The sequence below is a fragment of the Filicampus tigris genome, chromosome 12 (genome assembly GCF_054856515.1).
Source record: "Filicampus tigris isolate MCC_2025a chromosome 12, RoL_Ftig_1.0, whole genome shotgun sequence".
Taxonomy (NCBI): domain Eukaryota; kingdom Metazoa; phylum Chordata; class Actinopteri; order Syngnathiformes; family Syngnathidae; genus Filicampus; species Filicampus tigris.
The window spans coordinates 8,712,154-8,727,304 of NC_141228.1; the positions used below are offsets into that span (position 1 = coordinate 8,712,154).

Consider the following 15,151-nt stretch of genomic DNA (forward strand, 5'->3'; position numbering starts at 1 on the left):
TCATATCTTTGCTATATTGTTCTTTTTTGAACCAAAGTTTTGGTAATGTGATAAATCATTATGCAACGTTCAATAAAACAAAGCCAATTCACCAAGGACTTTTGGCCAAGTTCCCTTTAACTACCACCTTTGTGATCGTGATGTGAACACTCAAAATATGTTGCAAACTTTAAACTAAGTAAAAAGAAAACTTTTTGGGACCTTCAACTATGATCTATTGATTTAATAGCTAAAAGGAGGTAAAGTTCTTTTTTACGATGCCAATTTTGTAATCGTGGGATGTCATAATTGAATTTTTATTAATTGCATAGCCCTAATATATATATATATATATATATTCTTTGTGTTCAAATAGGTTCATCTAATTTTAAAAATGTTCACTTGCAAGGAATTAAAGCAATCAATGATGTAGTGTGTCGTGACATTCAGGTTGTCATTTTCTTACAGATGCTGCAGACCTTTTTGTCAATCCCACAGGTAGGGATTTTTTTTTCACACTGTCTTGGCAAAGGTCAAGATTCTATATGCAGTGACGGCATTTACTTTTGCCACTCAACTCAGCTCTGGCAAGATTAGGCCTTTGTGTCTTGCTCTCTGTATGTGCCGGGTTAATTTTTTCCACAATGGAGCCACGCAAACACAGAGAAAATGCGTGTTCCTGAAAGTGTGTATGCATGTGTGCGCGTGTGTGTGTTTGTTTTTAAAAGACATTGGTGCAACCGTTTTAACAGAGCAAACCCTATTGAATTAGATGTTCTAACCCCCTGCTTGCTAAATGGATTTCTGAAGTGGCTGTAGTTGGAGGCTTTCAATTGGATGCAACCTTGAGTCCTTTTTTATGAGCTCTGTAGGATTTAAGTGCCGGTATAACATGAGCACTGAATGTGTGCTCCTTATTTTTTGAAATTGAAAAATCTCTAAAGGCTCACCCCATTGTGTAGGCAATTAATGGAATGCTGGCAGCGAGGTTCAGGTGCTTAAAAGTTGTATTTTTTCTCCCTCTATCACTCTCTTTTTAATTACTTATAAAGGATAATCATGAAGAAAAAAAAAGCATCATAATGCTGTAGGCTTGCTCTTTATGCACAATGATGTATAATGCATGCTTTGAAATGAAACGGCAGCGGCCTTCAAACCATTCCATTTCCAAACCTTTGTGCGTTTGTTTAGCATGCCACAGTGATGCTTTTGTGTAACAATGGCGAGTGTTCCCATTAACAATGCTTGCCTATTCATTTAATCTTTACATGTGCAAAGTTTGTCCATCGGGTTGGCAAACAATAGGTACAACTGCTGCTATTAGCGATTTGAAATTTGGCTAATTGCCTCTCTGAAGACTTCTGTTGTTTCTCTTCAGTCTCGGTCAGCCTCCATAAATTTGAATATGGAAGGGAGATTAGTGATTTTTTATTTTGCAATTTTTTGGGGCATTTTACAATAAAAAAAATCTGTTTATCGCCTTCCACTTAGAGCAAGGGTACCCTTCCGCTGTCCGTTTATCCGCCATTTTGTCCTGCCGGACCAAATATTAATTGCCTATAGACCTCCGACTAGCATTTTAAACGGGTTTCTGTTACCGTTTCCGACTACCAACTTTGACAAACTAAAGCTAGCCTCCTGCCCATCTCCCACAATGTGCATAAAGCTCCAAAAAGGTCCCGGAAGGTGCTAAAAGAAGACACATTTTCTCCGGCCTCGGTGAGGCTTCCATGCCACATTTTTTAGCCCATTTTTGAGTTTTAGTACTGTACTGTGCTCTCAACTCTCAAGCCATCACATTTGACTGTAAATGAATCCACCTAAACTTTTTGTACATTTTCCTAATAAATGGCCATCACTCAGCTGATCCTCAGCCAAATTTCAATGGTGAATTGTCCTCCTCCTGTATTTGCTGTTTGTGTCATCCTGCTGCACGGCCATGCAGGAAACACACAGGCGCATCTCGGTGAGCATGAGTGACGAGCTTCCAGAGTTTAAAAGCTTCACATAACACTGGCAGACACAACTCGGGGCTGTTTGTGTGATGGGAAGGAAAGCCTGTTTAGAAATTGACAGCATTACATCTGCGCGTGTGTGTGGATGTGCGTGTGAGTTGAGTGTTATGTTGCTCTCGGCAAGTTATTTATGTGTGTTTTTTCCCCCCTTTTTTCTCGCTATCTATGTGGTTATCTCTGCACTCGGCCGGTCTGGAGCTGATGTCCACCTTCGGGGACGCACACAGCATGCATTTCTGAATATTTTCACCTGAGGCTGCACTTGTTAGAGTGTGCGGATAAATTCATATACATTATTTATACAAATTCAGGGCGAGTGAAGGCAGGCAGGTTGAACGCATTTATGGACCAAGAGGCCAAGCTCTGCAAGCCAAGCTCCTTGTGAGGGCTTGTTGAGCTGGCTGCTTGCCCAGCGGTGACTGACCGGCATGCATTAGGCTGCATGAAAACATATCTATCGCATGATCACTTAATCCATTTGTGTTATTGAAGGAAAAGTCAATCTTTTCGGAAACCCTGCAATGAGGTGAAAAATGCCGCAAAGTGGCAAATACTGGCATTTGCACTTTGGCACTTCAGAGTCACAAGTTCTGGGTTCCAGTCTCAGCATCAGAATATTTATTATATGTCAAGATGTTTTACTTTTTTTTAATTCGGCAATGTGGATTTAATAGTGGTTTTGAGTCTCCCATCAATTATGCTCCTCAGCAATAATGGACGCTATATAAGTTTTGTTTCAAATTATTTCATTCAGCAGAGCATTTTATCCTATACAGTACTGAATTCGTATTTGGTATTTTTGTTTTTATGTTATTAAAACATTACAACAAAGAATAAATAAATAAAAATAATCTTTTAAGGAAAAAAAAAACTTCAAATAACCAGATAAACTATATTAAAGACTATATTACAGAAGTGCTTGTACAGTTGCCAAATTAACTTGAGAACAGCGGGAGCCGTGGGATATATACAGTACATTGTTAGTATTGATAAACTATCTTCTGTATTCTTAAATTCAAATAAATAGTCCCACCTCTTCCCACACAGGAGCTCCCTTCTGCACAAGTGGAGGCATCACCAGCTGCTTGTAGTCTCCACGTCCCCTTGGAGCTGGAGTTTACTGCTTCTTGCTTCTCATCTAGAAGACCTTCAACTTCATCATAGAAGAGCCGGGCTACTCGAATGAGGACCCTCAAATTTAAATTGTTGGATGAATATTTTTTGTGTGGGTGTGGGGGTGGGGGAGGGGGAGAGGGGGATTGTGTACGTGTGTGTGATCGAAGTTTCCTTTTTACCTAACCTTTACTAATGACACAATAGGGATTAAATCTTTTCTAAACCTGAACCTGAGTAGTCGCTTTTTAATAAGGGCTCCGTGTCTATACGGTGCCAAATTTGGCTACAAGAGGAAGTTTGTATTTTTAACACTTAAATGAAATGTATGATAATGTACATACAGTATATAACTGTTGACTGATAACTTTTATATCTCATGTTACAACACAACTTTGTCAAATTAATTGCAGTGTATTATATAACATGATTACAGAAATTGTGTTTTTACTTACAAAAACATGTCACACATCTCAAACAATGAAAAACACAAGTCAATACCGCGTAAATAAAGATTAACTTAGCATCTCACAATGATGTGTGAAGGGGCCAGTCTGCATGGAAGCAAATTGCATTTTTTTTTTTCTTAAATTCCTGTCTTTTGGTGTGGGGGGGAGGGGGGCGTTCTCCAATACTGCTCTACTAGCACAATGACAATAAAAACATTGAAACAAGGTCATATGTTTGAGAAAATGTTTTGTGTGTGCTAGCGCGGACAATGCTCGCAAACACACCCAAGCTATCACATAAACAATCACACAATCACGTAAAAGGTATAGTCATCTTTACAACAATATCCAAATTGTCAAACGGAAAACTTTTCCATTTGAACTAAGTGACTCAACTTCTGCTTTATTAATACATTAAAGTGGAATTAACATTACAAATATGTCATTGTGAAAGAGGCTTTCCCATGCACTTGATCTTAGAAGTTGTGTAGAGCAGGTGTATACACAAAATTTAAATAGTTTTAATTATTTTTTTAATGTATTCAGTTTATATAAATATATATTTTTGGTGCACTTTCACTATTTTAGGTTGCTGAAAATGTACTTTCTTTCACACCTGACTATAGAGGGGCTTATTGTTGGCACACCCTGCAGTGGAGGGGGGTGGCGTCACGGGCGTTGGCACAGACATTCTTTCAAAACACCCTGGAACTTTTATAATATGTGTCTGTGTGTGTGCCGAGTTTGTAAAAACAAAACAAGAACATTCTACAGTAGACAAATTTATTGTGGCGCCGAAACCTCACGTCATGTAACACAAAGATGGAAACCAATAGACGCAATAAATTATCTTCATTATTAAGTGTAACCAGTGACATTCTGTACATCAAAAAGGTAAAGCACTGTAAATAATGAATAAAAGTTGTACAAAAAAGTGGAACAAGAAACTGAGACCTATACAGCAATACTTGAGAGACATAGAGATGTTTGAATGCCAGCAGACATAGAAATTAATATTTAATGTGTGATTCCTTCATGATTTTAGTGTCTCACGACATAATTTAAGTACTGATTAAAACTAAAATAAAAACACTGTACACACAACAACAAGAAAGAAAGCAACCATTTTTTTCCCCCCATGTCAATGATGTCATCTTTTTAGGAAATCATTGCTTTGCAATTAATGCATCATCACAGTTGTCTCCCATATTACCACGTGAATGTAAACACCTGCAATTATTCTTTTTTTTTAATTTTACAACATTAATACTTTATTTATATATATTTGTACATATTTTCATTCACATCTGCACAGTTAGCTAGCATGGTAATGAAATAAGGCAAGACTCACATAACTGTGACATCACAATATTTTTTTCTTTTTTTTTTTCTTTTTTTTTTTTAAATAATACTGATTATAAAGGTTTTGTGTAATTTCCTTCATCTGCTGCAAGCTTTGGTCTTTCTAGGCAAAGGCCGGGTAGAACCACGTCGAAAACCACATTTTGTTTTGTTCCTTCTTATTTTTTTGGGTAGTAAAATTGTAAAATTAAGTTTTTGCAGGAAAAATGGAAATGCACTATTGTTTTAGCTGATATTATTAACTATATGTATTTAACATTAGACCTTCGTAAGTAGTTTAAAAGGGGGTGGGGGGGGGGGGAGTCAAATAAGGGGAGCCACAAATTATTTCCATTATTGTACTAGTACTGTTTTGCACATTGAGGGGCATTCGTTTGCAGGCCTTTCTTTCTTTCTTTTTTTTTTTAACATTTCTCACATTTTTGGTCAGGTCAAGCTGCCGCTGCTGTATCGATGAGTTCAGTGATAGCAGGTAAGAGTCCGCTTTGGTTGACCACATGAATGCTTGTCTGTACAGTACCAACCAGAGCAAAAAGAAAAGTCTAAACACAAGTCCACATCCTACACAACGTCCTTTCTTAGAGTCACTGTGGTTATAAACATTGAGTCTTTGTTTAGTTCAAGTGTTCCTCTTTGTGTCCTGTGTGTCTGCACTTCTTTCCTCTTGTTCATTCGCGCGCACGCTCAGTTTGTGCATATATGTCAAAGTTGTCAAGGTTGTACTCTGTTTCCCATTCTTTGCACAATCAACTCGGGGCTGAGGTGGATTTAAATAAAAGCAGGAGACTTCGAGCTGCAGCCTCACTCCTCACAAGGTGTCCATGCAGCTGCGTTGACGGTAGTGCAGTTCCCTCTTAAGCTCTCTTGGCATGGAGCATTTCAATGAGCAGATTGTTGCAGGGCACGTCGCCATTCAGGTGCTTGTAGTAAAGATATTCTTCGGCCTGCAGGCTGATGGCTCGGATTTCTGGCAGCCGCAGAAGCAGCTGACCGAACTTGTCCGTTTGCTGCGGGTAGTTACACATGACGTAGTCCAACAGCGCCGCGTTCACCTGCTCCTGGACGCTCTCTACCAGGTGGAAGTTCTCCAGGTTCTTCACGTCTACAGATGGAAGAAAAGATAAAGAAGTCAGATCAGCTGGATTCCCTGCACCTTATGTTTCTTTAAACCTTTCTGCGTGAGACACGCACATACATACATATATATATATATATATATATATATATATATATATATATATATATATATATATATAAAATAAGAACAAAAATGAGTCACCCATAACCTCATTTGTTGAATTGTTTGGTTTGAACATGAGCTGTATGACAAAACATGCCACTTCCCTTTATTTTGCTCACAGCTATCTCGTGGGACTGTTGTATAGAAGGAATCAGGTAAAGGCACAAAAGAAAAAGGGGGCGTTCTCCTGAGATTCAATCCCCGTGTGTGAATAAATTATGTAGGGCAGACTTACAGCCATCCTTTTCTGCCATATCAAAACAATTTCATAATAAATAAATGACTGCTCTTAAGAAGTGAACATTTGGAGAGTGCAACAAGAGTGCAAGCGTTTTTGTTTCTTCTCCATTATGGTTCCTTCTGCAAATTCAAATTTTTTCCCCCCCCATATCCTACCTGTGTGTGCTGCCACAAGCAATTTTCCTTGGCAATAACGATAATAAGCTCACTGGGGGATCCTGCAGATTATTGCAAGACAAGTGGAAAATGTGCTAAATGGATAATGTTGGACTACAGCTGTACTAGTCATGATCATGAAGTGCAGGGCTGAAGAATTTTTAATGAGATGCCACAGCGACTATCTCGTGCGTGTGTGTGTGGGTGGGTGGGTGTGTATGCGTGAGATCATTTATTAATATGTTTGACCTCAGGTTGGATGTGTTTATGTAGGTTAATGCGTAACAACAGCGTGCCTGTTTCTCTTTGACACCTCCAGACGCACACACATGTACATTCACATGGTATGGACACAAAACTGTAGACACACACATACACACATCCCATTGCAAGCACTTGATCATTCTCACTTCTCAGACTCATGTATAATCAGACACTAATCCTTGGAAATACACACGATATTTCTTCCTCTCTTACATTGTATTACTCTCTAACACACACGCATGCACACGCTACTCGGAGCATTAGCAGGGAGGAGGGGGAGATAAATCAGCAGCTAATGAGGTTTAGAGTATGAGAAGCAGCTCCTTCAAGGCACTTCCATCTATGATGCACTCTACCATGCTATTGCAATCTGCATGAAAGTGTGTGTCTGCGCTTGTGGTGCATGCCGTGTGAGCTGGTGCGCATTGTGTGCATGCTCACCGTGACCTCTGCGTGACACGGCGAGGGGCTAAATAAGGCCAAGAAGAGGACAGGAAAGGGGTGTGCGTGTGAGGGGCGGTAGGAGGGGGTGACAAAGAGGGACTCCAAACAAACACGACATGCTTTTTCCTGCTGTCGCTCAGCTGTGTGACCCGCTGCCACACTTGTGGACCAACACCAGCGCTGCTGCCAAGCTCCAAAAAGGCCTTACATTGAAGGCAAAGGGGGTTCTACAGTGATGTACTGTATATGCAGGTCAATGATGAATTAAAAAAAAAATCTTGTGACATTTATAATGGCGTATGAAAGAAAAGTTCCTGATTTGCTTTCAAACCTTTAGTAAAATGAGATCAAAGGTTCATCATCTTACTGCAGATCTACCTGCCAGATCGCAAAGGATTTTAGAGACGATATATATTTGAAGTGTGTCTGTGAAACTCGTGTCCGTTTGTCTAAAAGAACATGTGTGAGGTCAGAGGTTACAGATGTTGGACCCAAAAGAGGGCTGAGCTCACAATCTCCGTTCCATTTCATCCCAGACGTGTTCCCATCCAACCTGGGACAGTCATGCAACAAAAAGGCGACTCCAAAACTGTTCCAACAATGCTAGGGGCATACAATTGTAGAAAATGTAGAAGGAAGTAAGGACATTTTAGCTCATTCTCACAGTTCTCATCAATAGCAAAAGAGCTGGTGCTGGAGCACCACTAGGGGTCTATCTGTGCACGTGCTTGGTTGCAGAATGAAAGCATTAACTGTGCCTTTACCACGGTCACAGTCTTTATAAAGTAGTGGGGCTCACAATCTTGAAACATATTCTGAAGCAGTCATGTCTTATCAGTTATATTTAGGGTTGGACATCGTTTGAATTGGGATAGTTCCGATTGTGGTTCTTTGATTCGATTCTGGTTCCTAACGATTCTTAATTCAGATTCTTAACAAAAAAGTGCACAAACCCGAATAATTTTCTGACAAATAATTAATTTCTCTGTCCTTTAATTTCATGAACTTTTTACTGTGTCTTAAAGTTGACGTTTCAGCACATGTTGGCCGTCAATCATGCCTCCCGTCAACGAATACATCCTTACATGGCCGCACGTCGATATTATTTCATATTATGACCTTTTTCCACCTGCAAGTAATATTTCTACATGCTGATGGGGGCTTGGAGCTTGGAAGTGCCACAACTACAGTCATCAAAATAGCGTGGCGCCATGAGTTATACATTTTGAATATTTTGTTATTATTTGATCGTGTGTGGTGCGACATGCGAAATGCCTTACTTGGCATCTTGAGAAACTGTCACTCGCTCGCACCGGCTCCTAAGAAGTCAATCATGAGCACGGTATTCTGATTAAAATACTTTGAGTGGATTTATAAAAAAGTGAATGCAAAAACACATGCTCCTTCAAAGTAGCCTGAAGGTGAGCTGCGCTCACGTCACTGGGGACAATCAGAATAACCTCCAGATCCACTATGCAGGTTAATTTCACATTTAAAGAGTGGCATATTTTCCAAATGGATTTCTATGGAATTCACGTCTCATGAATGCGCCACGATCCGGAAATTAGGACCACCCTCAGACTTCACAGAATCACAGCAAATTTCTATGTTATGCTTGGTGGGTGTATCTCAACAGGAAAATATGCAAAACCTTGAAAGCGCACAAGCCAGGCGTGTAAAAAAATAAAAATAAAAAAATTACTAACGCACCACTGTGAGAATATGCTATGTGGATGAAAAGTTAAGTGGAATAAATTGGTAAATTAAACTTCCATCAAACCTTCATCCCTCTGACAAGAGGTCTTATTAATTCACGAATATAGATACAATTTGATGTCCCATTGTAATATCTCAAGTACTCTTAAAAACACATAAATGTGAACGTGTTACGGAGAAAATTGTAACATGATACTAGCGCACACAAAACGAAATGGTCAATACATCACCCTGGAAGACATCACATGGCCTTCTAAAATACAGGCACAAAGAAGTCGAAATTCAAAGGGATTTTTATTACATCGTGTGCGGCGTGTGTCTTTTATTCATTGCTATTTGATGGTCATTGCGTGGCTGCCATAGTCTTTGTTTAGTTTCATTAACATCTGCAGCAACATAAGAACTAACATTAGGTGGATTAATATCTGTGTGTGTGTGTGTGTGGGGTGCGCGTGCGTGTGCATGCATGCGTGTATAAATAGTTGGGGGAGGGAGTTACTACAGAGAGTTAAGTATGTCTCTCTGTCAAGCTGATTAGGCAAAAGTGAGGCAAAAAGACCACATTTTAATTGCTAATTATTATCAGTAGCCCTTTTGAAAAAATAATGAATGAAGGTTTCCATGTGAGGGGCTTGCTTTTTGTCTACAATTTGCAAATGCGATGAGTCAAAAAAAGATTCAAGAAAAGAACAAACTCCCAATTCTGTATGTGGTCATAATAAATGATATTTACATAATGAGAGAGAGTCACTAAAAAAAAACACACAAATCAAAAACTAAACAGTCGATCACTAATCTCTAGACAGTGTCAGGTCGAAGCATTAAGTGTGCTAAGTGCTCTCCTTTTTCTTCTCTACCTCCCCCTCACCTCAGCCACTCCCCTCCCTCCCTCCGTTTCTCTATCTCATCCTTCAGTCACAGTGGGACTAATTATCAACTTTTTTTTTTTTTTACACATAAAACAGCCACAGTTCATCGCGGCGCTGCGTCCGACTACTCAAATGGAAACCCTGAGGTGACGCGGAATACATTGTTCCATTTGACGGGCAATCACACTGAAGCCAGTGACCTAATGAAAAAGCACAGAGACACACACAAAAACGCACACACTTCTCCTCTCCGAACCCGCTGTGCCTTTTAATTAGTCTTGAAGACTAGATGCTATCATGCTGCCAAAGTGTGTTTTTTACACTGTTACACTGCCCCCCACGCTCTCTCCTACAACCTGCCTAAGGTAACATACACAAACTCAGACACCGAAACGTCTAAAATCGAACACGGACAGTTCTGAGATGCTGGTCTTCCTTAGATTTGTTCAGATTAAAAAGGAAATCCCCATAGAAAATTAAACTGATGCAATAATCAAGACTATTACAAAGTGTACAGGCCATGTTTTGGATAGCATTTTAACATAAACTTTTGGAATCAGATTTTTTTTGGGGGGGGTGGGACAAACTCAGGAGGAGCAGTATTCAACTTTAGACTTTCCACAGTACTGCTTTTCAACACACTATACATGTACTAATGCAAGTGCTTGCTCCACCTTGAGCACAAATACAGTACGGCTACTTTGTCCTGATGCAATTTCTCAAAGACAATATTTTTCCCTTCTTTCATCATAACACTCCAATTTATCGTCATGACTTCCTCGTACAAATAGCCACCTGTCAGGCCAACATGACAAAATAACTCCATGTTCTTTCACTTTCAGTGTCCCAAATCAATAAATATCTGTGGCACATGCTGCCGATTCACTCCTTTCAAATGTCACAACACGTGCTTCCCTCTGGGTTTCAAAACAACACATAAAAGCTGGTGGGCCATAAACAGATATTGAGTCAAGCGCTGTCAGTAAACCAGAAGACAAACAAGTGACTTCCGCCATCAGGCTCTGGCCTTCCAATAGGCCTTTATATGAGCCTATCAAAGCCGGAACACCTTTTACAACACCTGCGGCACTTTCAAGAGGACTTGAATCAGAGTGCGGGCCTCTTTATTGCATCCCACTTTAGTTGTTATCATGTCAACAATGTCCTCTGCTACTTTATTCATTATTAATCCACCAAGCAGTTTGGCTCCAATCAGAAAAGAGGGCGTCAACAAATGAGAACCTGATGACCTTTGAGTCTGAGTGGGTTAAAGGGACCAAGTCAGGACTGCGTAGCTGCCGTTGGCGACACATAGAGGTGTGTTTGTACATGTGGCGCTAACAAATAGGGCAGCAGGGGCAAATCGAAGCAAATAAACCCACGGGGCAAGGGGCAACAGCCACATGCTTGATGTCATTACTGAAGTAGCCCACTGAGTTAGGGTACAGTGCCCTGATCCATTCGTTGGGTTTGTGGCAGAATATCACAATTTGCCTCACCCCCAGCTTGACACTCATGCTAGCATAAACATGTGGGATAACCAAACCCATAGACATATGCACGCATACACACAGTTGGACAACATTCCCCTAAGTTCCCATCAATACTCTACTTACAATTCACATGAACATGCAGCTTTCCTCAGCGGGAGATTACGCCGCACCATTAGGCCATTAAAGATCTTTTCTATTTATGCTCGCCAGCAAACGCGTTGCACCCCGGAGAGCTCAGCTCACTTGTTTTCCTCCGAGTCCCTTTTGGGGAATTCCTTTTCAGCCGCACCAAAACCAGGGGTACGACTGGTGCTGTGTGCGGTTCTTAACAATTAATTGGGTTTCTGTCGGATTCATTACACTGGAGACTAGTGGGATACACAGAGACGCTCAGCACACGGGAAGAGATTGAATCATCTCATCGAGCTCGAAGCGACTGAATCTTGATCTTTAATGAAGAAACGGACACATCAGTTAAATAGTGAGCAGTCAATTAAGAATTGGCGAATTGTACATCAGACTAACAGACCATCAAGAATGGTCAAAAATATACTACTTTGACTAATAATAATAATGATCACAATGATCATAATACATCAAATTTGTATAGCCCAATTGACCTTACACCTTTGCCATCAGTTACCACCTAAAAAGGTACTGTTCGCTCCAAGTACCACCATCATGACCAACATCAAAATACAGTTGTGTAGTAGATGGAAGTGTTGCTCAAAAGAATATAATAGCAAGTCATTGGAACAATTTGCACAGTTAACATTAACACTGCAACTCAATATAGGAAAACTGTACTAAAAAGTTCAATACAACTTAACGGTTTGTGTACCACTAGAGTGAGACCAATAGTGGTACCACACTAGTATCACTCTGAGAATCACTGGACTATAGCCCTTTTCTTCATACTCAAAAATGATTTAACTATTATTAGAAATACACTGGTCAACATTTTTTGGGTAATTTTCTGATGCAAGTCAACTTTTCTGGATGATTTTTTTGCCCTAATTACAAATCTGCCCTCTTTTTTTTTCTCGAGCACATCAGATTTCAATATATAGCCTCAGCTCACCCGTCATTCTGAACAGGTTGGTATGGAAAATATATGGATGGATAATTAAGTTTTTGGTAACAGTTGATCAATGTCAATCGTCAATCGCCAACGTGTCAATCGTGAATAGTGACAATAGCGAAACACATCAGGGCTTGATAAAGTAAAAATGTTTAATACGGTAACATAATTTGGTTTGGATTAAGATGCAGCTTGCTTGGGGATACCAGGAAATACTCCTCAGTCTGACTTTTTGGCCTTTTTAAAGATAATTATTGTGTTTTATTTTGAGTGGAGTCTGGCCTATAATGACTAATTTGGGAAAACAGGCAAACAGCAGCAAATGCCCTTGAAAATGCTCATCTATATTTAATAGGCTGTAAGAATCTGACAAATATCACGCTCAGACTTCTTATACATTCAAGAAAAAGCCTCATTAGGCTCTGAACACAAGCTACCCTCTGCTGTGATTCTCTCGTGACCCTGGTTTACAGTAACTTACTGTAGCCACATGCCCTGGAGCTAATATCCAGCCCATTGTCCAGGGGCTGACGATCCTCTGTGTGAGCAATAAATAATTACAACCGTCTCAAACTTCCTTTCCCTCTCAGAACACACAATCGAAGGGGACGCACATTTGTCAGCATGTCAGAATCAAATAGGAAGGCTCAATGTGTCTATCCAGCCATCAAACCTTCCCGTTACCCAGTCAAGAGGTGCGATGCCATGAAGCTTTGAAAGAGAACTGAGTGGAGTCCAGTTGGGGATATATTAGGTCAAATCTACAGTTTGGTTGACAACATTGCCGTTGTTATTAACAGGTAGCGGTGGTCTGTTCTGTTCTGTCGCCCAAGGACAGGCTTGTGGGCTCGGCAAGGCAATTGAGAGGGGTCAAGAGATGGAATAGAGGCAAAAGTGCCTGAGGTGTGATAAAATAAACAAGCGAGAAGGCGCTCTGTGCAGGAGAAAGCGAGAGAGAAGAGCTTCCTCGTTGTCTATGCTGGCTGCGAGGTGCTTGGGATTTGTCCTGAAGTGAATTTACATCCTGGATCAGATGCTCCTGTCTTTGCTTTTCTTCAAGAGACAAGTTCACCTGGGAGCTTCCAGTCTGAAAAGGATGTATTATTTCAACATTTATTTCATTGCTGATTTTCTGTTTTGTACGATTCAAATATTGGACGCCTGGCGGTCGAGCGTTTATCTTGTCTGCTTCACAGTTGGAAAGTTTCGGGTTTGAGTCTCAGTTCTAGTCTTCCAGTGTTTCGCTAGCATTTTCTCCCCATCCTGGCATGGGTTAATCCAAGGTACAACAGCTTTCTCACATGTTCCGAAAACATGCTTCTTAGGTTAATTCAAAACCCGGACCTGATTTGTAATACTGTATAACAATTGGAAGAGAAATTGGAAGTAAAACATCGCATCAGACAGAGAGAGTACTTGTTTCCGGTAAAATGCATCTGGATTGGATTTGGTCTCATACAGGATTATCAGACAAATAATGAAAAGTAATTTAGAGGATAAGTCTGGCAAATCGCAGGATAAAATATAGGCAGCCTCCTTTTTAATGCTGAATTGAAAGAAAATATCACATTGTCTCAGCATAATGGAAATCAATTTGCCACTCAGAATCCCAAATCAGCAATGAAGCCACTCTTTGAGGTCCTTCTCATCTTCCCCCTCTCATCTACTTTACCGTCCTGGGGTATATACCAGATTGAAATATCTTGCAGATCTCAGATGGATTGAAAGGTTCCTACTCTCTCACCTTAATCATGTCTCAACTATAATAACAGTCCAACGTACAGTTATGTGCAGTGGGTGTTCGTTCATGACTGACAATGATGGGTATGTCAAAAATTGAGGCAATACAATTTCCACTGAACCATTAGAGCACTTTTTTGCTCAATGGACACTTCATGCACAATCTAGTGATATCCAAATGCAGCTTTTGCAAAGATAATAAGTGACTGACACTATCAGGAAGGCAGTGACTTGTATGTGTATATGTGTTCCACTGTGTTTGCAGTTTGAAGTGGTGAAGAACAGCTCATATTGTGAGGTGTTTCTAAAATGTTGGTTACCCACTTTAACTGGATGACCCTAACAAAACAGAAATACTTGAAGTGCAGTGAAATTCTCTTCCCCTGCACCAATGTAGTGGCAGATGATATTGTCGTGCGCTCCATAACCTTGTTTACATTCAGTGCACTTTTGCGCCCCTTGGCTAATTATACACAGGGTTTGTTTAGTAGCTGTGGGAGGGCTTGCCGAGTAGAGGGGCAAGTCAACCTTTCTTGTTTATGATAAAGTGACAGAAAATCATTGGGGGGTCAAGTACCTCGCCCACACGCCAACGCCCCCCCAACCCCCCACCGCCCCCAAAACTCCTGCAGCAGTCGGTAAGGTGCCTATTGTGGGAAGCCTCCCCTTTAATGGTCTCATTAAAGGGCCCGTCTCCCCGTCAATAGTCGCTTCTTATTCTTTTTCTGACAAATTTGAATTAATAATTCAACGCCAAGAGCCTGGGGATGTATATTTTCGGCATGAAGGACAGTTAATCCATAGCACCCCACCCCCTTCCTCTTTCTCTCTCTCCTTACTCCCTCCCTCTCTTGTTTCACGACCACTCTCTCTCATTCGCTCTTGATGATGGAAAGCAGTGGGTAGTGCTGACTAAAGAGAGTGTGACCATATTTTCCACGGTCCTTTCAACTTCTTTGCTCTCTGTATGATTTTGGTCCCCTGTCACAT

At 40.5% G+C, this 15,151-nt stretch overlaps 2 protein-coding genes across 2 annotated transcripts in view; one reads left to right on the forward strand and one right to left on the reverse strand.

Annotated features, from left to right (window-relative positions):
* Positions 1–3,198, forward strand: part of LOC147138267 (adhesion G protein-coupled receptor D2) — a 77,528-nt gene extending 74,330 nt beyond the window's left edge. Inside the window, exon 24 of the mRNA XM_086047580.1 lies at positions 3,042–3,198. Within this exon, the coding sequence (XP_085903706.1) occupies positions 3,042–3,158 (117 nt within the window). The 3' untranslated portion in view covers positions 3,159–3,198. The remainder of the gene's footprint in view (positions 1–3,041) is intronic.
* A 1,130-nt stretch (positions 3,199–4,328) lies between these two features.
* Positions 4,329–15,151, reverse strand: part of nr5a2 (nuclear receptor subfamily 5, group A, member 2) — a 59,418-nt gene continuing 48,595 nt past the window's right edge. Inside the window, exon 7 of the mRNA XM_086047582.1 lies at positions 4,329–6,020. Within this exon, the coding sequence (XP_085903708.1) occupies positions 5,773–6,020 (248 nt within the window). The 3' untranslated portion in view covers positions 4,329–5,772. The remainder of the gene's footprint in view (positions 6,021–15,151) is intronic.